General features: G+C 40.1%; 1 protein-coding gene across 3 annotated transcripts; it reads left to right on the top strand.

The window, feature by feature from the left end:
- Positions 1-94: 94 nt before the first annotated feature.
- Positions 95-22,740, top strand: tom1l2a (target of myb1 like 2 membrane trafficking protein a). 3 transcript variants are annotated; one of them, NM_001433690.1, is given in 16 exon segments: positions 95-195; positions 5,392-5,476; positions 9,332-9,410; positions 9,869-10,018; positions 10,493-10,627; positions 11,499-11,642; positions 11,838-11,954; positions 12,870-13,003; positions 13,482-13,524; positions 14,376-14,547; positions 15,038-15,152; positions 15,664-15,739; positions 16,537-16,611; positions 19,391-19,450; positions 19,980-20,016; positions 20,144-22,740. In NM_001433690.1, coding segments are annotated over 16 exon segments (1,629 nt in total). In that variant the 5' UTR covers positions 95-143; the 3' UTR covers positions 20,299-22,740.
- The last annotated feature ends 1,222 nt before the right edge of the window (positions 22,741-23,962 follow it).

The following is a 23,962-nucleotide window of genomic DNA, read 5'->3' as shown; positions in this document are numbered from 1 at the left end:
ACATCGATTGTAGCCACACGTGTCCAAAAACCTCTGTACGTGTCGAACTTTTTGAACCAATAGAATTCCTTGGTAGGCGGGACGTGATAGTACTGCCTCTGGGCCGAAGCCTGTCATTCCCGGGCGGATCGTTTGTTGTCAAGATGGAGTTCTTACTTGGAAATCCGTACAGTACTCCCGTGGGCCAGTGTATAGGTACGTTAGACCTGAAATTATTTTTTAAAGGCTTGCTGCTTCCTTCCCCCAACGTACTTTGAATGTGGGCCATCATATATTGTTTACTACTGGGCTCAAAGGTGGAAATAGCGAGCTAACGGGTGTCATCGTAGCAAACGTCATCTGCCTGGAATGGGCTCTCAGCTAATGTTAGCCAGCTAACCCATAACTTAGTCCGGTGTAATCACAAGAAATGCATTAAGTTGAATAGCCATGCATATGTGTAGACACTGATTGCAGCTTAAGAAGCTCAAATCAGGTTAACTGAAATTGACGCTATTGTATTGACATGACTTAAAGTGTCTTCAAGAGAGACCCAGATAACTTCCATATTTCCTTAGTTTCTGAACAATAGTTGACCAAACTGTGCGGTCAGCCTGGAGGTTTTTTCCCTCCAGTCTCGATACGGTGTGGTGCTTTTTCTCCCCAGGGAGGACATATACGTGAGCTGCAGCATCCCTTTGGTGTAGTTGCATCAATATTTGCATTTTCCTTTTTGTTTTTCAAAGCAAGCTGAGATTCATAATAGTTGGTACCAAGGCCTGACCATGCCTTTATAACTGACGATGAACCGGCTACTGATAACAGCTGTTTTACGAAGTATAAAGATAAGAATTTATGTTTACTTGAAGAATGTGAAAGTAGGATTGTACTGTAGGTGCCGTAGGTACATTGAACTTTACTTTTTTTCGCTGTTTTTGTGAAAAAGAGTTAATGCTTTGGCAAACTACTCCTGCAAAACAGATGTGTGCCAGACTTTTAATTTCTCCCACTGTTTGTTTGTGGTTGCCTTTGACCAAGTGCAACAGCTGCTGTTTTTTTGGTTAAGTGTCAGAATTACTCATGTTTTTACTTTCTGCAGAGCCATATAGTGCTTTAATCAAGCTCTCGACTGGGCAGAACCAGATGCATTTTTGTTTTTGCATGCAGCATGTCTTGGACCCCCATCCCCCCTTCCATCACAGAATTGGCCTTGTCTCCTGCCAGATCTCTCTGGTTGAGCTGCTGCACTGTTTGTGGCTTGACACCCAGCTGTCATTTGCAGCGGTAGTGATCTGTACACCTCAGTGGAGGGGCAAAGTATCATCTTACCAGACACAAAGGGAATGTGAGAGTTCAAGCCTGACAGTGGAGATGTGTGGTAAATCTAATTGCTGTAAGAGCCCAATGCATTACCACAATTTGTGTCCATATTTAATAAAGACAACCAACCTTTGGCAGCTGTTACTATGACCGTGGCACATGTATGAGAGGAAATGAATCGAATAATATCAAGACAAACGCATGGGACAAATAGGATATATGTGAGAGTGGAGACAACAAAAGGCAGGAATTAAAGAAGTGTCTTAAAAGTTCACATTGTAGCCAGAGAAGGACTTTGTGGCTTTGTTGCCAAGTGCATGGCACAGCTTGCCTCTGTTAAAGCCATGTGATCGACTGGTTTCACTTGTGTGGTGTCAGTTCTCAGGGCCAGGGTGGGGGCTTTGACACAACACCGTGAATTAATGCACTTAGCAGGCATTTAACTCCATTAGTAGGCTCATGTTCAGTGTGCTTACAGTGTGTGTCACAGAAATAGATCGGAGTTTTAGGGGGGCATGCCTTCCTTCTATCCTCTGCTGCCCGTGCTTTGCCCTGCCACAACATGACAATCCACTTGAGAAGATTACATGGGTTATCCCAGAAGAAGTAGCTGGTTAAATCTTTCAAACTCATGCTCTGGATGCTGTAGACTCAGAAAGTGGACTCAGAGGTGTTTTTAAGTGTTGTTCATGTTTGAATTCACTGCATGCCTTTTTATTTTTGTAGATAAGTGGGTTTGTTGAAGCTGCCCAGCCTGTGAAAAGTTGATTTCAGAGGGGAGTTAAAGCATGAATAATTCATGGTTTTGAGGCATGTCCAGTGGTTGCATGGTCCTGTGAGACCCCTGGCTCTGGCATGACATCCTGCTAAGGGCCTCTGAGCTTCCCGCAGAGGAACATCTCCTGTCTACACTCAGGACTCATCTAATGACGATCTATGCAGTCAGAACCTGTATCGTATTTTGCTTCAGTAGAAAATCTTTTTTCTTTTTTAAAAATTTTGCTCTAAGTCTCTGTGTTTCTATAAAACGGCAGCTTCCACAGACATGATGGATGGATTTGGAGGGCCGCTGAAGAAGAAGGAGATGGAGCGGGGAACAGTGATGAATGCAGAGCCAGTTCATCTTTGTCAGCTTTCACAGTCTGGCTTCCTTATTTCCTCCTTGTAGCCAAAATGCTATTAAATGAAAGGGTGGAGTGTGAAGGCGAGAGCCGGTCATTGGAACTTCTGTTTTTCGGCATGTTGTAATAGTTAAAACTGAGTACACAGCTGGATCACTCACTGTCAGCCAGTGTGGCTTTCCCTCTGAGATCTCGGCTTTCCACTTCCCAACTGACTTCTTGGCTCTTTTCAGTTAATTTACTGGAGTTGGAGGCTTTGGAGGAGCATGTTTTTGGCAAAATTTTATTGCATGTTTGGGTTTACCGTGACAGCTGGAAACTGCAGCGTTGTGAAAATGAAATAGAATGGTAGTCTCGTGATTACGGATCCAAGACTTCATCCAAACCTCTTCTTACAAAGATTACTCTTACGTTTGGCTATATTTATGGTGCTTTCTTGCACAGAGTGCTCACATCTCAAAAAGGGAACTTAATAGCCTTTTCATCTGTATTTATAATTGCAAAAACAAACAGTTAAAAGTAGTACTGAGTTAAATCTGGTCACATTTTCCATTGGTCTATTTATTATTTCAGTAATCTATATTTCTACTGATATGAGCCATGAGCTCTGGGTAGTGAATGAAAGAATGAGATTGCAGTCTTGAGGTGACTGTTTACGGCAATATTTTTTCATCGTTTTGATGGTCACTGTAGTGGCTATATTAATTAAGTTCTCTATTTCTCTTATATTGAATATAACCACACTACGGACGGACAAGCGCCTGTTTTTATGCGTTATGTTTAGCAACAACGACGGTAACACCATCGCATGTCCGCTTGTTTATGTTCCACATAAACCTTTCACAATAAAGCTCAAGATCCTGTTGAGACTTTTCAAAATAAACCAAATCACGTGAAAGATGCAGATTATTTACGGATGAAAAGTAAAAAAGAGCCGCCAGGTGCTAAAAAAATAGACTCAAACGTTAGAACAGGCTTTTCCCCGCAGCACGCTGTGTAATAAATACTCACAAAGAAAACGGCAGCTGTTACAACTTATGTCTAAAAATGTATCGTTTCATGCATCGGTTAAAACACTCGACTCCAGCTACATGACGCGCAGCTGGAAACACTTCCCGCAAGTTGAGCTGCCCGAGATTCACAGAATTTACAGAAAATGTTAAATTTTTGTGATTTATATCCAGTGTTGGGAAGGTTACTTTTAAAATGTATTCCATTACAGAATACAGAATACATGCCCCAAAATGTATTCTGTAACGTATTCCGTTACGTTACTCAATGAGAGTAACGTATTCTGAATACTTTGGATTACTTAATATATTATCATGCTGTTTACAACTACGTGAATGTACTATTGCTGTGATTTATTACTGTTACTGAAGGTCCGCGGCTCCGAACCGTAGTAAAGGGACCTCTGGCTAATACGGTGGGTTCTGTGTCGGCTGGTAGCCGAAAAATAGCTTTACTTTGTTGTCTGGGTCAACTTTGCTTGCGAGAGACAGAGAGAGGTGTTGAAAGGCTGCTCCAACAGAACTTGTTGTTTTTGGAGGAAAACACGAACACGGCGTACAGTCGAGTCTTAATAGGTTACTTACAACTGGGCTCGTCAGGCACTCTTCTTGGCTGCAGTGGTTATTATTATATTTACATGCTTCCAGCTCCCGTTTTTGCTCGATGACAGCTCGTACTTTTCCTTTTTCTCCCTCCCTCGCTCACAGACACATAACGGGTATGGTAGTCCATTCTCCCTGCAGCACGGACTACACTGCCTATGATGCTACATTCTTTAGAGCTATACCTGTAGCATTCTGCCTATTAGCTTAGCACAACAACAACAAAAAGGCGCTCTCTCACCCAGGAAACACGCAGAGAGAGAGCGTCACCCTGTAACCATGGCAACCGTAACGCTGCCACCTGGAACAACAGAACATAGCTGTCAAACAAAACCCAAACAGGCCTGACCCGCCACAATATGAAACAGGAAAGTACCGCCGTGTAATCCATTTATTTCAACAAAGTAACTGTATTCTAAATACCACCTTTTTAAACGGTAACTGTAACGGAATACAGTTACTTATATTTTGTATTTTAAATACATAACGGCAGTACATGTATTCCGTTACTCCACAACACTGTTTATATCGTTATCGGGACGATAGAATTCTTATATCGGGATATGAGATTTTGGTCATATCGCACAGCCCTAATTTAGCACTACATGAATGAAATTGAATTGAATGCATACAAGCGAGGTGGCTGGGGTTAGGTTAAGCAGCATGGTCATTCGGGAGGGGCTCAGGATATGGCCTACTTCCCCTCATTGCAAGAAACCAGTTGAGGCAATCTGACTAGGATGCCTTGTGGAGGGTGAGGTCTTTCAAGCATGGGAGGAGGCTCCAATGCAGAACCAGGACATGTTGGAGATTATATCTCTCAGCTGGCTTGGAAACCTCAGACGAACTGGAGGAGGTTTCCCTGGGGGAGGAATGTCTAGACTGCTGCCTTGTGACAGATCCAGATAAGCAATCGAAGATTGATGGATGGACAAGTCTGCGACCACATGCTGGCTTATTTACACAAGTGTGCTTGTGATGTTATGTAAATGAGGGGTTGCTTTAATCAGTGTGCTTTAGCTTGAGAACAACTGAGCCTGGCTAAAATGCAGCACCATGGTAACACATGAGACAGCTGACATTGTGCAAACCATCAAAAGTAACATTTCGTTCGGTGCAAGCCCCAGCGCTGGTTAATGTCCACAACTTATTATTCTGCAATAGTCACATTTTGTGTCGTTGCACAACTGAGTCTGAACTTATTGTATATACTGATGTGTCTCTTGTTATAAGTGGTAACTGATTTTAACTGACATCCTAACAATCATTTGTGTCACTCAAACCTTGCCTTTTGCATAGACCGTACACTGCAGTTAGCTTATTAACATAACAGTTGAACTCTTTGTGTTTTCCTCCAGAGAGGGCAACAGATGGAGGCCTACAGAATGAGGACTGGACCCTCAACATGGAGATCTGCGATATCATAAATGAAACCGATGAAGGGTAAGCTCCTTCATTATTATTATTAGGTTATAATTTGCTTTATCAAGTGGGATTAGCAAGGGTATTTAACCCGAAATGACTCAAGTTCCTGCTGTGGTTTGTAATGAAACATTCATTGTTTTATCACACAGTGGCTAACTGAGAGGCTCGAGCAAATAATACACTGCCCACTGTTCTTTGCTGACAGACACTCTACTACACATGGCCTTTTGTTTCTTTAGGTATGACTGACCAACTGTCTTATTGTCTGAATAAATGAATGAGTGAATGAATGAATAGATTCTCATGTCAGCCTCCCACACTGAAAAATACCCAGCCTGCACTTGGTGAACAAGTCTCCCAAATTATATAGATTTGCAGCCATAAAACAAGATAAAACAAGACAACGATTGGCCTTTCTTTTATTGAGCTTATACAAATCTGAGTTTATTATTACTAACATGGAAAGCTTTATCTGGGCATGGAGAAATTCAGTTAGAGCAGGGGTCGGCAACCTGCGGCTCTTTAGTCCTTATACTGTGGCTCCGCGTGGTTTGGGGAAATAAATTAGAAATATTTAGCTGAAGTGTATTTTATTTGTGTCTAGTTATTTTTTAACTTGTAGTTCTAAATTGGAAGATTAATGTGATATTGAAATATAAAATAAAATAATTTTATTATTTTTCATCGCTCAAAATAAGCGTTACACTCGCGGAAGCCGGTATACCCGCCGAAACAACGTGCATTTATCGAGACTTTCAACCCCAGGTAGGCCAATTATTGATCTTTGGATCCACATTAGGTCGGCAGCTGTTCTCCACCGTGAACTATGTTAAAAACAAACACCACTCACGCCTCACAGACGACAGCTTACAGTCCTGCTTAAAGATGAAAGTGACTTCGTACAGCCCCAATTTGCAGACACTGTGCGCCGAGGTTCAGGAGCAGAAGTCTCACGGCAGACCCGATGATGTTTCCATGAACATGCTTTTCAGCATCTCTTTATTGACCACTTTTCACACATGGTTGGTACATACAGCCGGCTGTAGCTTTTCAGCTCACAGCCCGACAACACAACAGCAGATAGAGCACAGACTTTAAGGCGGCGAGGCGTGATTGCGGGTGCCGCTCAGGTGCGTCCGCCTCCCATGCAGCGGCACTGCAGACCACGCCCCGCCACACACATTAACCAGGTAAAATACATATTTAGGCAGAATTTTGCAAATATCTATTTTTCATTTTTTAGCAGCATAGTGCTTTTTTTCCAATTACTTTTTAAAAGTCAGGTCAAGGCTCCAAAAGCCCAAAGGCGATATAAGGGTGGCGGCTCACAACAGTTTTTGTTTGCTACATGGGTGATTTTAGTTAAGCTGGGTGTCTTTCCTCTTTTTTAATATATTTTTTTAAGAGTTAAAAATGTGTTAATTACATAAATAAATAAAAAAATCTCTGTAGCACTTCATGGATTTCATAAGCAATACACCTTAGTTGTTCGGTGGATTCTTTTAAAAAGCAGTTAAAAACTTTGCTGTTCAAACAAGCCTTTTGTTGATCCACGTATTTGATATTCTTCACATTCTTTACATTCTTTACATTTGATCTTTTACATTGTGTATAATGTCTATTGATTGTATTTTTTATTTTAATATTTGTGTACAGCGCTTTGTGACTGCCTGTCTGTGAAAAGCACTATATAAATAAACTTTACTTACTTACTTTAGTTGTTCACACAAAGCATAAAGGTAAAAAAAACAATATATGCAGTGTTATCTTCATTTTAGATGTCAAAAAGTATTTGCGGCTCCCAGTGTTTTCTTTTGCGTGGAAACCGGGTCCAAGTGGCTCTTTGGGTGTTACAGGCTGCAGACCCCTGAGTTAGACCTTTGGCCACAAATAAGTAAATCTGAATGACTGTTTTAATCAGAATGCACTAATAATATTGTTATTAATCGGGTTCTACTTTGCATAATATAGTGATTATAACTGCCATGCAGAAAAGCCCATAATATTAGAATTAATTACCACAAAACACTGGCTCGTAGTTAATGTACAAGGTGTGATCAGAAAGTTCCAGGATTCCTCAAAAAGGCTGAAACCATACTTACTAACCGCATTGACATTTTTTGACAAGCTTCCCCTCATGGTTGTCTCTCATTCAGCTAAAGAGAACTCATTTTCCTATTCAAGAAACTGGTTTGTTATAATTTGAGGTTTACTACTTCTGCTTTACACTTTTATTTGCTGTGTTCATAAAGGGACACATGGTTAACTCGGTAGCGTACAATTGTCGGGTAGCATTTAAATGAAGTTCAAATGGTACTAAGGAAGGCACTAAGAAAACATATCCCCCACACCATTACACACATTACGGGAGGATGGATCCACTCTTTCATGTTGTTTATGCCAAATTCTGACCCTACCATCTGAATGTCATAGCAGAAATTGAGGCTCATCAGACCAGGCGGTGTTTTTTCCAGTCCTTTGTTGTCCCAATTTTGCTGAGCCCGTGTGAATTGTAGCCTCAATTTCCTGTTCTTAGCCAACAGGAGTGGCACCTGGTGTACTCTTCTGCTGCAGAAGCTGATCTGCTTTGAGGTTCGACACGTGTGTTCAGAAATGCTGTTTACGTACCTTAGTTGAAACGAGGCATTTTCACCCAGAAGACTGAAACTGGCTGGATATTTTCTCTGTATTCACTAAAGATGGCTATGTGGGATAATCGCAGTAGTAATACTCAGATCAGCCTGTCTGTCACCAACAACATTGCCATGTTCAGTGTCGCGTAAATCACCTTTCTTCCCCATTTAGTGGTTAAAAAAAATAATTCAGGGAGGGCACAGAAAATGACAGTACTTTTATGAAACAGTTGAAAAGACCATTTTGACGGGTTTATTGGCCTAATATAAATAGAAAAACCTTTTTGTACTTTTTTTTTTTAACAGAACAGTTTGATCACATGTCTTATCTCAGGAAAAAGTCTTAACCTGTTACAGACATTGATGCATGATAATCAGACACTTCCATTTTCTGTTAAATAGCAAAATGTATTTTTTGTGGAAGAATATGTACTCTTTTTTTTTTTTTGCTTCCCCTTCTACTTTATTTTTTACATTCTTCATGCCTACACACACTCATTGTCTTGACATGCGACACAGGCGCTCTCTGGGTCAGAAGGCATGAGAGAGGGAGTTCAGCTTCACAGAACTTATTGTCTTCAAGATGTTCAGCTAGATAGATCGAGTCTCCTTAATTCCAGAGTTTGAAATGCAGCACAAACATTTGTGCGATGTTTTAACACATGCTAATGTGTGCATTTAATTATGAAAGTTTCACAGCAGATGGTAAGGACTAAATTGAGATATAGCGAAAATACATGTACAGGAAACAACAGGGAACTGTGGAGAGAATCAGAAATGCTGGGTAGATTATATTCAGTAAACTCAGTCATGTGCAGAGGGCTGTCTGGGACCATATATATATATAAGGCAATATGCTTCCCTCCATTTCTCTCTGTTTCAGCTCCTTGACTCTGTAAATGTACTGTAGCTCAGTAGGTAGTCCATAAAAGCGTACCGTCTCATCTGCAATGAAGATGGACAACGTTAGGCCGACAGCCAATCTGAACTCTTCATGCATGGGCAGCTTTTGATCTTGCTGTGGGACAGACTTACAGTATAGTCACACAGAGAGAAAAGAGTGAGACAGATGGTGTGACAGTACTTCTCTGTTTTAGTCAAATAGATATGCTGACGGACTTGAATCGCATCTGTTATTGTGGCACACAGGAGAGTTTATTCCATCAAAGTCGGTGACGTTACGCTCACTATAAGCAGAGGGTACTGTGTGCAGCTGTAACTTTCTGCTGTTCCTGTCTAGGCCAAAAGATGCCATGCGGGCACTGAAGAAGAGACTGAGCGGCAACAAGAACTACAGAGAAGTTATGCTCGCACTAACCGTAAGTTCATACTTCTTCTTGGAACTATATTGCAAAACTAGGAATAAAGTCGCTGAATATATGAGCAAGGCACTGGTAGACAAAAATGACTCACTGGGCCATGCCCATGGTGTTGGTGCTTTTTAGTGTGTAGGTTTTTAATGTCACATTAAAGGGAAAACACTACTGATCTTGTGCTCCTGGTCATTTTATTCTGCTGCGTCTCCTCTGCCTTCCACTGCATGGCCTGTGTTTTTCTGCCTCTTCTTTCCATTTGTTTACAGTGGCCATGCCCTTTGAGCTGTCTTTATGTCCTCCCACATCTTTGATAGCTCTGCTAGTTGGAAGGCCCTGTGTACAGCAAAATACTGACTAAGTCTGCCTTTTCTCTGCTGCTCCCCCCCCCCCCACACACACACACACACACACACACACACACACACACAAACTTTTTTGTTTAATCCTCTCTCTTCCTGTAGGTATTGGAGACATGTGTGAAGAACTGTGGTCACAGGTTTCATGTCCAGGTGGCCAACAGAGATTTTATTGATGGTGTTTTGGTAAAGATCATCTCCCCCAAAGCCAACCCCCCAACGATCGTACAAGACAAAGTGCTGTCTCTTATACAGGTATTGGAGCGCTCTCTGTATTTGCTGTTTTTAATAATAAATTCTTTTGCAACATATTTTCTTTTTCTTTTCTTTTTTTTGCTTTTACCAACACACTCCATTGCAGAATTTTAATTCAGGTGGGAACAACATGTGCCACTTCACATGTGTTGCACAACAGCTTCAGCCTTTTGTGATTTTATCTGGTTACCTGAGGTCACCTCAGCCAACAGATGGTGTTCTCCATTTCTCTTTTTGCGCTCCCTTAAATATTAATAGGAACGTTTTGAAGGAGATCCTGTGGATAGCCTTCTTGTAGAGATATTTGGCTAGTTAAAAAAAAAAAGAAATTCCCTAAGCATTGGAGCAAAATAATGTCCGTACTAGTAATGTTACGTGCTTTCATTCAGTTGTTGTTGTTTTTTTTAATTTTAGTTAGTTTTATTAATACCAAGAATTGAGAGCATACTAAATAATTTGTCTGTGTTTTGACAGGCCTGGGCAGATGCCTTCAGGAGTAGTCCTGATCTAACTGGGGTGGTGCATATTTATGAGGAACTGAAAAGGAAAGGTGTTGAGTTCCCAATGGCAGACCTGGATGCACTGTCTCCAATTCACACACCACAGAGGGTAGGGAAGAAATACACAAATACATTCATTCACTTTTTTGGGTACACTTTTTTTAGTGCTGGGTTGTACCAATGTTTGCCTTCAAAGCTGCTTTAATTCTTCATAGCATAAATTCAACGAGGTGCTGGAAACGTTCCTCAGACATTTTTGTTCATGTGGACATCCCAGCATCACACAGTTGCTGCAAATTTCTCAGCTGCACATCCACGATGGGAATCTCCTGTTTCATGTTGTTTATCCCAAATGCTGACCCTACCATCTGAATGTTCCAACAGAAACTGAGAAGGGGCAACATTTTTCCAATCTTATGTTGTCTAATTTTGGTGAGCCCATTCAAACTGTAGCATCACTGCTCTTCTGTTATTGTAGACCATCAATTCCATGTTCAGATGTACTCTGTGTTCAGAGATGCTTATAGTTATCTGAGTTAGTGTTGCCTTCCTGTCAGATCAAAGCAGTGTGGTCCTTGTCCTCTGACCTCTAACATCTGCGAGGCGTCTATTTTTATCCAGAGAACTGATGCTTGCTGGATATTTTCTCTTTCAGACCATTCTCTGTAAATACCGGACTTAGTAGATAAGCTGTTTCTGAAATACTCAGGCCATCTTGTCTGGTACCAACAACAAGTGTCAAATTCAAGGTCAATTAAATCACTTTTCTTCCCCATTCTGATGCTCGGTTTGAACTTTAGCAGGTCGACCATCCCTTCTTGGATTTAATCGGTCAGTGAGTTCCTGCCACTGACCGATCTGTTATTTGTGTTAATAAGCCATTGAACAGGTGCACCTAATAAACTGGCCTAGAGTTTTGCTTTTTGGGGTTTTTGTTTGTTTGTTAATTTTATTTATTTATGTATTTATCTTTATCATAGGGCACACCAGAGGTAGATCCAGCCATGGTCAAGTACCTTGCCCCAACCTCACCTGATCCCACGACTCCTAAACCTGCCTCACCCGTTCCCCCTGCCACACAGGCCCCTGAAATTCCCAACCCCATCACAGCAACTCCTGAACAGGTGAGGGACACCAACCTTTGTTCAGCTAAATTAATTCACACAGCATTTTTTTTAAATAATTTTTGAATAAAAAAAGCTTTATTCAGTATTTAGTGAGTTTAAAACTTAAGTACAATTTCAACTTACACTGCTGTGCCGCTGATACCAAATTAGTCCAAATGTTTTTCATTGACCTTTGATCTTGTGTGCTTTCAGATTGCCCGGCTGCGTAGTGAGCTGGACGTAGTGCGAGGAAACGTCAAAGTCATGTCGGAGATGCTAACTGAGATGGTCCCAGGTCAGGAAGAGGCTTCTGACCTAGAACTACTTCAGGTTAGATTAATACACCATGAATGTCATTATAATGCATTCAGTAGTTGCCTGTGTTGTGTACAACTTCATTGTAGTTAAAAAGAACAAAAATCCAAACAAAATAAAATCCAACTTGGCATAAATTTAATTCAATTCTTTATGCATATCAGAAGACATTTGCCATTCTGAAGCACAAGTCTTTAAAGATCACAGATTTTTCTGTCACATTCTTTCTTATCAGAAGATTTATTATAGGCTCCTGTGAATTCTTTTCTTTGTATACACCCCCATGCATGATGTGCATTCAGAAAGCCAAATTCTTTCCAACACTGCTTTTAACTGTCAAGTGTTGTAATTTTGTGCAGCCACCAGGGGGTGTTATGGGTTAAGTTTTCATGCTAACCTGCCAAGGGCCATTTTTCTGTGGTAAAATTCCTTAAACTGGCAATTAAACAGGTCAAATCGCAACATTTTCTCATGCAAGCTCATGCAGATTTTAATCTTTGAAGGCCAGAAACGCCTCAGGTATTTGTATCGGCTCCAAGTATCTGGCCCCGGGCTAAAGAGCCTGTGCCAGTGTAATTGTTATGTAGTACCTGACTCACTTTGCTATTTATTTCAGGTAATGTAGAGAAAACTGTAGCAGAATTTAGTTTAGCAAATATTTTTGACTTGCTTAAAACTAAAAGCCTTTTGTATTATATTTATAGAAAGCTCTCCACCCATTCGTGAGTCATAAATAAGCAGCATAACAGTTTATGTATTGGCAAATGGAGTGGTTTATAGAGGATTTTTTGAGTCATCAGTAGACAGACAAACACACGCTTGACTGTCTGAGTATGTGTCAGCTTGTCAGTTTCTCTGCAGATCACTTTTTCTCAAATTGATTTATAACTTAATGTATTGATCAATCTGTTCATGTGACACTCTGTCAAGGAGCTGAACAGAACATGCCGAGCTATGCAGCAGAGAGTGGTCGAGCTGATTTCGCGCGTCTCTAATGAGGAAGTGACCGAGGAGCTCCTACACGCAAATGATGACCTCAACAACATTTTCCTCCGATACGAGAGGTGAATTCAATCAAACTGTATTCGTGTCACAAAAAGAAATACTTGTTTGTGTATTTTGGTTACTACCTCGATCACTAGTGCTTGTTAGTTTTTGCTTTTCTGGTTTGGCAAGATCTCGAGCACAATTTTAAAGATGAATCTCTAGATATCATTAGACGTAAGCTGATCAGGTTTTCTTAAAAAAGAAAAACCTGCATGACACAGATCGCGATATAACAGGTTAAACGGACTCACTGTAGTTCATAAGGTTACATAAGTGGGTCAGATCAGTTAAGATAACTGAATAATTATGAATCGAGATTTGCGATTGTCCAGATATTGCACGGTAAAGCACTGTGGATTGTTTATGTGCTCTGTGGGCTCTAAATGCTAAAACTTTTCTTTCATCGTGTTTGTGTTAAAAGAGCGTTTAAGCTCAGAGAGCATGTGGCAAAGTGTTAATTGTTTTGTTTTTGTTTTTTTTTCATGTTGCTCACAGGTATGAGAGGTACAGGTCAGGTAGAGCTGCACAGAACAATGGGGTGAGTACCATCAACAAAGACTAGAAACAAAGAACAGAGGCCTAATGGCTGAAATTGCATGTTTTCTTTTTGCACGTATCATTATTATATTTTTTTTCACATTTCACTACATATACCTTTGCCTAACATTATGGATGCTGTGAGAGATGATTCAAACATTATCTGAACTAATAATCCCCCTCAACTGTTTACCATGGCAGCATTCATTTGTAATGCAAGTGGAATGCATTTTAGTGCTTTGTAAAACTGAACGAGCTGAGCGCTGCCAAACTTCCATTAAAAAGTGCACATTTGCCAGTTTGAGACATTTGCCAATGGACTGGGCCATCTCTCACTACATCCCACATAGCTGTTTGTGTTTGCAGCTTGTTGATCTTTCTGTGTGCTCTGTCTGTTTGTGTTGTGGCTAGCTGATGGAGGCAAGTATAACACCACGACCACATTCAGTCCAAGCCAGTGTGCTGGGATGAACTGAGTGATGACTGTCAAAACGTCTGTTATATGAATCTCGTGTTTAGAGCCTTGTGACGTGTTCTACTGTTTGAAACTAGATGTTTTATTCCCTTCCCTCCACCTTTCATGGTGTTCCTTCTCACACATCTGTAATCTCTTGCAGCTGTTTATTCAGCTCCATTATTGCTCCTTTGCATAGCTGCCAATCCATGACTGCTGGTTTAGAGTGTTGTCTGAAATTGTGTAGCATTTTTGTAGCTAGAAGCATTTCTTCTGATTTTAGAAAAAGGGGAAAAAACAATAATTTAATCTTTTACTTGGTGTCACAAATGCTGCATAGTTGCATTGTTTTATATTTGTAGTTAACGAGTATATTTCACTTGCTCTCCTCTTTTCAGATGTTAACTGAAGCCACAGAGGACAACCTGATAGACCTGGGCCCAGGATCCCCAGCTGTGGTAACACCCAGGATCACATCCAGCCCTCCACCTAGCTCCACTGTTGGAGCCATGGCTTCTCCTGCCCGCAACCCCACTGCAGCATCCGTATCCAGTGCTCTAGCTGGACTTGGTAAGGATAAAACATAATGAAATCTATTTTTTAGGATAATAAAAGGTGCACAAGAAGCACCTTTATATTGTTGTAAAATTTAAATTTTCCTATTAATCCGTTCGAGATCCATACAGACAAAGTAAAAGCATGTTTTTAGAAATCGTTGGAGCTTCCTGTCCTCTCGAATCCCTGCAGACCTTTGCTGGTTCTCACATGACAAAAGTTAAATTTGTAGCTAATTGTTTTTAACTAATTGCAGTAAAATTCACTGAAGTGTTGTGGTTCAACCTTAGAGGGATTACCTCTTATATTTTGTGCAGTAATATATGGTAATTACACATTGCCAAACTGGAGTGTTGTAAGTCTGGTCTATAATTAGGACGTCTTAAACTTTGCTGCATTAATTTTAAATTCATTTCTCTGTGCCACTTCTTTCATCCTCTTTCATTTTACTTTAATCCTTGCTCTTCTCCATGTTCTGCTGTCTCCTGCCACCCTCTTGATCCAGATGTAGGCTCAGAAAGCGCGAGCGGCACCCCGTCGTCTCAATCGGCCCAAAACCCTGACGACTTTGACATGTTCGCACAGACCAGGGGGAGCTCTCTGGCTGAACAGCGCAAAAAGTAGGTCTACATTTAATTTAGCTCCCTTAATGTAATTGATTTTGATAAATAGCTATTTGTAATGTGCTCACTACATTTCTGAAATGCTTGATATCCGGTTATTATTCCTGGAGTGCCTTTTGAATTCCTATGGGGACAGGCTGGATGTTAATCTGGTATTTTCTCCCTAGTTTATTGTGTTACTCAGTGTGAATAAATAAGTATCTTTACCCATTTTTTTCCACTACCTGAATGTTACTGTTTTTTTGCTTATGCAAGTTGTGAACGAAGGGGTCCACTGGGGTGTGTTTTGGCTCAAGGGTCTATGCCATGAATCAACAAAATCCCTAGTTTGGACAGAACTGAAGACTTTTGTTGCACTTTATTCTTCTCTTTCTTAAGAAGAAATGTCTTGCTTGTCTTCTCTTTGGACAGAGATGATATTAAAAAAAGCTGTCAGACATCATCTTTGCTCTTAATTTTTTCATATACAGCTTAGTTCTTCTTAATCTGTTTCTGGTTTTGTACACAGTGTAAAATATGAAGACCCTCAGGCTCTGGGTGGCCTGGCCTCTGCTTTGGGTGTTAGACAACAGAATACAGGAGGGGTGAGTACAAATAAGCGTGGCTGACGAGCTTTTTTTTTTTTAGCTCTCTGCATGTGATGGCTTATAACACTGAATACTTTACAGTGACATTTGTCCTGATGCAGTGCTTCTTGAACTTTGAGCAAACAGAGGCTTGAGGTTTTCTCATTTTTGAATACTTCAAATATAGTGCTGTTGTCTATAGTGTCTATGCCAGTCATAAGCATATAAATGAGTTTTATATACAGAAGATGGGAGCAAAGTCTAACTGGGAGTTTTTATACTGTATCTGAACCACTGGTACTTTTTAGCCATTAGTGTCAGCACTTCTCCCAGTTATTAAAAAAACATGCATTTAGGTTTCTCGTTCTTCAAAGCAGATGTCTTTCTTCTTCCTTTAATCTGCGTATCTCTAAAGTCAGTGCTCACAGAAACTCTAAATCACTGACTAGCTTCAAGATTTTTAGTCGTTCATTCTGAGCACACATTGCAGTATATTTGCTTGGCTATCTCTAGGTACACATACATAAAAAGGTGGCACCATTCTTTAGTTGCCTTAGGTGATTTGTTCCTTGTTTAGAACGTATACTTCACTGAGTTTTAAATCTCTTCTTTTTTCCTTCTTTATTTTCCTCATTTTCATCTTTATGCAGTGATCCTTTGCCATTTTCTTATGTTGGCCTCATTTATTCCGTCCTCTCTCAGTCGTCTTTTGCACATTTGACTTCTTCTCTGTCTCTCTCTCTGCACTTTGTGCTATGCTGTGGTGGTGGGGCCTTTCTTCTTTTGTGTAAGGTGTTATTCTGTTGTTGATTCAGCTGAGGGTTAAAGGGGATGATAACCCAGCAGATCAGGAGCTGCCCATAGACAGCTGGCTTATTACCCAAGGAATGGTGAGGACTCTATCCACAGTGTGTCCTCCTACCCCTCCCTCATGTCCACCTCATGTCAGCCTCCTCCAGCATTGTCCATCATCCTCATGAGCTGCGCTTCATTTTCAGCCTCATCTAACCTTTTTCCCAAATCCTCCCAACAGTCCTACTTCCAAGTGGCTTTTCCTTCTAAGAACATCCATGTCCATGCCTAGTTTAGATATTGTACTGTAGTCTTGGGCAATGTGTCATTACAGATATTTAAACTAGGGCTTATTTTGGAATCTGCTTCTTCTGAGTTATACTTACAGTCATGATAAAAAGAAAACACACCCTCTTTCAGCTGAAAGTTTTTACATAACAGGTCATAAAAAAACAACTAGCAAGTCTTAAAATGAGGTAAATACAGCCTCAAGTACAAAACATGGCATATTACACCGTGTCACTTTCCAGGAAATTCACCTCTTGGTCAGACTGTGCAATGCTCAGGGAAATTGCAAAAAACCCACGAGCTACAGGCCTCAGTTAGCATGTTAAATCCATTAGAAAAAGACTGAACAAGTGTGGTTTATAGTAGAAAGTGTCTTCTTTCTAAAAAGAACATGCAGCAGCGTGTTTGTAAAACTGCATTTGAATAAACCACAAGACTTCTGCAACAATGTACTTTGGACTGATGACACCAAGGTGGAGATATTTGGGTATAATTCAAAGTGCCGAACAGCATATCAACAAAAACGCCTCAGATAAAGTGTCAAGCACAGTGGTGGAGTGGTGAGGATTTGGGCTTGTTTTGCAGCCACAGGATATAAACACCTTGCAGTCACTTTTCTAGAGTCAAATATGAGGACAACAACTAAAAGTCTGGCCCAAATTGGGTCATGCAACTGCACAATGATCCTAAACACAGCAGTAGATCTACAACAAAATGACTGAAAAAGAATGGTGTGGGCATCCAAGTTTGTGAATTCGGTAACTCAAGAACAAGGTGACGTAGGATTTTCAAACTGATTTTCAGCGACTTTGACCTCAAAGTCAGAGTAAGCTTTCTGAAGACAATAACTTGAGAACAAGGCAATGTAGGATTTTGAAATTGATAGCATCTCCACCACGAGGCTGAGGGAGGAGTAGCACTGGCGGTTGTTAAATTTAAATTTAAATCAAATTTAATCACTTTAGAACATGTTAATAATTAGATGATTTTTGTTTGTTTTTTATTATAACCTTGTATGTAAAACCGTAAAATTGACAAAGGGGTACTTTCTTTTTACCCTGACTGTAGCTCCCAAATTGGTTGGCATATTAATACAGAATTTATTTATTTATTTATTTTATTTATTTATCCATACTGCCCACCTCTATTGTACTCTATTGACCAAAGCGTTAAAGACTATACTCATTACTGGTGCTCACATTAACCCCTCCATGGATGTTAAAATGAGGCTGATGGGTCGCTAGGAACTTTGACCAAGCTCCATCATCATTTAACAGTCACTCACTAAAAAAGCGGAGGAGTAGAGATGCTCCTGCTACACAGCAAAATCCAATCAGTACTCATGAAATATCAGCCAAGCATAAGAAAATTATTAAAAGTGATTGTGGTTTGCTGTGTACTGGTGAGTATTTTGTCAGTTGTCCTCTAATGGTCTCTGGATCTTAGATATTATACAGTTCACTATAACCTCACATTCTAACACATAAACCAACTAACAGATGAAGCAGTAGATGTAGAATAAGATGATATGTTGATTTTATAAACGTTCAGCACAATGTTATACACTTTGAAGTTATATCAGTGTTATTGTTGTGAGTCATAATGAGGACAGACTTCTTTTTGTGCTCTTTTTCTATTTTTTCCTCCCCTTGTTCACACAGCTGCATGCAGTTTTTTCACTGCCACTCTGCCTTGGCCAATCTTTTGATATGCATAACCTGTGATCTCACAAGGAAACCCCACCAGTGTTTTTCTAGTGTCTGTAAAGGCCTTAGGAAATGGGTTTTGTTCTCTCTAGTTAACTTTGAAACTGGGCGATGGTCTTTAACTTTGTCAAAATAGGTGAAATTAATGTTGGAGACTTTAATTTTTAAAGGGTTCAAGTAACTTTTAAAAAATTTACCAGTTACTCCTCAGAGGAGGTTTCTTGAGTCACGGTTAAAGTTCACTTTCGCCTCCTCCTGTAATGCCTCAAACTCCTTAATCGCTCTGATTATTTGGTGCTCACACAACCTTGAACATAAATGGACACCATCCAGTCTGACATGGCTTCCATCACCAGTGTCACTACATGCCATGCAGCGATGCTCATGCTCTGTGCGCCCTGTGTTTTTGAGTGTGTGTGTGTGTGTGGGTGTGCAGGGTTGCCGTGCCTCTCGACAGTCCCTGTGCTTTCAGCCTTTCCCAACCAATCAATCTCTTAATCACGTTCAAGCGATTTGCTAATTAACTAATGATGTGGAATAATTAGCACGGCTGTGTGTGACATTAGTCGGCAGCTGTTAAGCCATGTCAGCAGTACAGAGTTAATGAGAACAATACACAGGCCGAGAAGTCCTCTTCTTATACAGAGGAGTGCTCGGCAGCAGGTCGTTGCACATGATAAAACAATAATGGCACAGAATCAAGAGAGGTTGAGTGTGTCTTTCAAGCATTTTTTTTATTATTATTATTATTGTTTTTCTTTTTATCTTTTCTCCTGAGCCTCTGGTGATTCTTGTTTTTGTGTGTGTGCGTGTGTTACGTTGTTTTTGTTGTCGTGTGGCTTTGTTGCTACCCCTCGTTGTTGTCCATGGCTTTGCTCCATAGATCCCAGTATCGCAGTCCTCTGTCATGGATGACATAGAGGAGTGGCTCTGTACTGACGTGGTGAGATTTTAATTTTTCTTTTTTTTTTAAACCTTGATTAACATTTTTGTTTTTCTACCCTCTCTTTCTCCCTCTTTTCCACCCTTAAAGCACTTTTCATCCAACCATTTCTTATAACTGCATACATGTGACCTTGGTTTTCTTTTTACTTAAAATCTTTACCTTAATCATTCATCTTAATCATTTCCAGCAATCACTTACATAACTGTTTGTCATGAGGTGAGACATATGTGGAAACAGTGCTAATGATAATTAACCTAAAGCAGCTGCAATGGTCTTCTTTAACTTGTGCATGTGGTGGCTGTGGTGGGGCTCTAGAAGGTTTCTCGTTGTGGAAAATGTGGGGAGGATGCATGACAGACGGATCCTTCATGAGCCACTCGGTTTGGAGTTTGTGGGAACTTTACAGGCAGCTGACTTGTGCCGCTTGTGTTGTCGATTTTACACTCACATTAATTAACTCAGTTCTTGATAGTTTTCTATAGAAATTTGTGTCTTATGTCATGTTTTTTCTTCTTCTTCTTAATAGAAAGGTGATGCTGCTGAAGAAGGGGTAACTAGTGAAGGTATAGTCAGTTGATTCACACCTATGGGTGTGTTCTGTTAGCTCAAATGTGTGTGGGAATGATTGAGAGTCTTAACACTGTGACCCTCAGCTTCTATGTTTCTGACAAATCAATTTGTTTCTTTCAGAATTTGATAAGTTCCTGGAGGAGCGAGCTAAGGCTGCAGACACTCTGCCATCTCCCCCAGGACCTAACCCGGCTAACCTCTCCCACCCTGCCCGTGCCCCGAGTGGCTCCCATAAGAAGACTGAACGGACGGAAGATGCCCTCTTTGCCTTGTAGACTGTTCTCAGAGGACCTCGGTTTCTCTCCAGGGCATCTAAAGGTCTTGGCCCAAAATGACCCCACCCGCCACCCTCCAAAACAATCCTCCTAGTCCCATTTCATTGCTGACTGGCATTGGTGTAGCAACTGATCTCCATCTCCTTGTTGTTATCTTGCCAGAGTGTCGCTCTAACCATCAGAGGTCCAACAAGTTTACTGCACATTACTGCGTTATGTTTTACTGTATATGGATGTATTAATCTGTCAGTGTGGGATGTACTGCTCGCAGCCCCGCATCTCATTCCATAACTCGCCACCAAAGGAGGACAACTTCACTTAACTGACATGTGGTTTAAAAATGTGACACCTGACCGTGAGATTACTGGGAAATTTCTCTGAAGGTCTACTCACAGAGTCAGTATGGAAGCATTTTATTAGGAGTATATTGTTTTATTTTACTACATTTCGGCTAAATGCTTATTTATGCATTAATTGTTTTATTTTTTTGTGTTATATACTGATCGATCAGTGCATTTGTTAAGAGTTGTGGATTTCTAGTTATGCTTAATACTGAGATATTCGTGGCAGGGCAGCGCCTCTTATTACCCAGTTTGCGTAAGGCACTGTAATGAACAGTTTCATATTAGCAGGCTAATTTTGCAAACTAAGATTATAATATTAGCTAATCTCTTTAAAATGTGTATGCCAGCATTCCTCTAACCAAAGGGAATTAAGAATAATAAAAATCAAAAAAATGTACTAGTTAGGATTCACTCTTATCTCGTATCTATTTCAGATAGCTAAGGGGAAGGAAGATGCTCATTGAAAAGCTACAAGAAGTTAATGTAGAAAAGTGCCGCAAACTGCAAACACTTTAAGCCATTCCAAAGAATATTGATGCTTTAATGACCAACTAGTTCTTCATTTTACCAATCGAAAAATAGTGACATTCACATGCTCAAAATAAGTTGCTGGATTGTCAAAATTTTCCTTCCCCCTCCCCCCGCTGCGTTAATGTCTGTGCACTTTGAAGCAAAAAAAAAAAGAAAAAAGAAAAATCTGTATTTTGTCCTTTTGTGTTTACAAGATGCTTACTATTTTTCTAGGGGATGGGAAATGATCTTAAGAATGAGTTCATTTTGCACATAACTTTTCTAACTATGTAATTAGTGCGCTTGTTTGCCTAACAAGTGGATAGATGGACCATTGGACTGTTGGAAATTACATAAAGATGCAACACAGAAATAAAGATTTAAATGATAATGTCAGCTTAGCACTGGCATCATAATCATCTACAAGACAAGTGTGCTGTGGTAACAGATGTATTCACACAGGCAAATCTTCACATACTCCATAGTATTTAATCAATATACCTCAAAATACAGAAACGGTGGTTTCTGTAAAAAATCCATTGGGTCATAATAATATCAGGATCACTGAAAGTATTATTTTGTTTTCCCCTTCTGTATTTTTATTATTCATGGTTAAAAAACAACAAAGGGGAAACGAACAATGGATGTTTTTGAGGCCGAGGTTGAACCGTGCGGGAAGCAAGCACAATTTTGCTTTCTTTGATTTCGTGCAGTCAAACACATTACACTTTATTTCCTGTGCATTTTCAACCTGCTATGATTCATCTGCTCTCATTGGAGCTGCTGCCAAGCATTTCTATGACCGACTGATTTCAGCAGAGTTGCTCTGCAGAGAAAGGTTTTGTCTTTGATCCGAGGCAAAATAGAAAACCCGTCTTATTTGCAGCTCTTTTTCCAGTTCATTTTAACATGCTCTGCGCTTCAAAAAGATTTTCTATTTCTCCTTTCAGTCCATTTAAGACCAAAAGCCTTGTTAATCAGAGGCAGCCCATTTGCACCTCAGTTGTAAAGCTTCTTGCTAACATAGATGCAAAGGTGACATTAAAAATGTATTTGTGTAATCAATGTATTTTAGATTAAAAAAATAATAATGATAATGAGCTTTAATTTTCTTTCATGCTGTATGGTTACACTTGGTTTTGAGGGTTTATTATCATTGCCAGATAACAGATATAAAAACATCTACCATGCAAGTTGAACAAGGACGGTTACTAAAAATGTAACAGGAGATTCTTTAAAGGGAACTTTGACAGTTTTCTGTGTTTGTGTGTTCTGTAACTTTGCATCTGTAACAGAGTGTATTGTGTTAACTTGCTCTTATGAAGCTTAAGTCCTGGTTGCAACATGTATTCCTCTAAATTCTGGCTATCTTTAAAGTGGTAACTGAATGTCTTTAATACCCGCGACGTGGGATATTTAAGCTCGTGTTTTGTGGACATGGAATTGAGGCTTGTTTTCTATCGGTGGGTGCTCCATGTCTCTCTGGCTGTGCCGTCTGCTGCCATGACTAATGGTCAGATTTGTATTTGACCTAATGCACGTATGTAACTGCCCAATAAAACACTAGCAGTGTGTGACCTCTACCTCATAACTGTTTGTGGTTATTTTACACTTAGGGGATCTGTGACTAGTCTCTCTTTTCTCATGTACATGCTGATGCAACCCAGACTCAATCTTGTACTGTACTGGTCATTCATTGTGAAATGAGCCTTTCACCCTCTCACATGTGGTTGTTTATGGACATTTGCACAACATAGATCCTTAAAAGAATCATTTTTCCTTCCTTTACCTGAGGATCAAGACTAGCCAACTTTACAAACTCCAGCAAACAAACGGACAAGACTTATTGTTACACACTTGACCACCAACCATGCTGGACTTTATATAATCTTACCAAACTTTACTGACAACTTAGCAGTGCTACCCTAGGTCACTGACCTATTTTCCTACAATACCGTTGTGGGGTTCTGCTTTTATGTTACTATAACAGTGCGTTAAACATAGACATTGTGAAAGAGTGTGTTTCAAATGATGTCTTAGGGATACAACAACAAACGAACAAAAACACCCGCATTGCCTGTTTTTACGTTACTAATTATTATAGGAGAGAGAGAAAAAATGTAGTGTAAACCACCATTACGAAGAGTTGCAGGAACTGTTTTTGTTAAAATACATGTGCTCATTTTTTTATTTCCTTCTGGCTACATGTAGTTGTGCAGTTTATTTTCCTCCTGCTTCCATCATTCCAGGAGCGAAACACATTAGTGATGGGTCGTTCGCGAACGAAATGGCTCTTAGAGCCGACTCTTTGAAGTGAACGACGCGAGCCGGCCCCTTATTGGGAGCCGTGAGATTTATTTTTTTTCTTTCTCTCACCCTCTCTCTCGCCCTTTTTTCCACTAAACTCCGCACGCGCGGCCTGTACTTTGCGCTGGGCAGAGGGGGAAGGGGCGTTAGTTACACTTGCAGTAGCACAGGAACAGAGCCAGAGAGAAAGAGAGCGAGGGACAACAACGTCACATTAGAAAGGTATAGTAATCATCCACTATTTTTAGTTGCAGATGATAAAGGATTCAGAAATCATACAGGCCCATATGACAGAGAATGTGCATCTTCTTTTTGTTTTAATATTTTAATTTATATTTAATTGTGTTGTGGTTTGCAGTGTTTTGTGTTGTTTCACGTTAAATTTGTTTAAAAGGAAAAAGCTGAAAATTTAAATAGTTAAAAGTTTAAAATGTAAATAGTTGTTCTTTGTATTATATGATTTATTTATTACATTTTATGTGGAGTGAATAAATAAAGTATAT

Source organism: Neolamprologus brichardi, chromosome 4, assembly GCF_056152115.1.
Source record: "Neolamprologus brichardi isolate AB-2024 chromosome 4, ASM5615211v1, whole genome shotgun sequence".
Taxonomy (NCBI): Eukaryota; Metazoa; Chordata; class Actinopteri; order Cichliformes; family Cichlidae; genus Neolamprologus; species Neolamprologus brichardi.
Note: the sequence above shows the minus strand (reverse complement) of the source record. Positions and strands in the feature narration are given on the sequence as shown.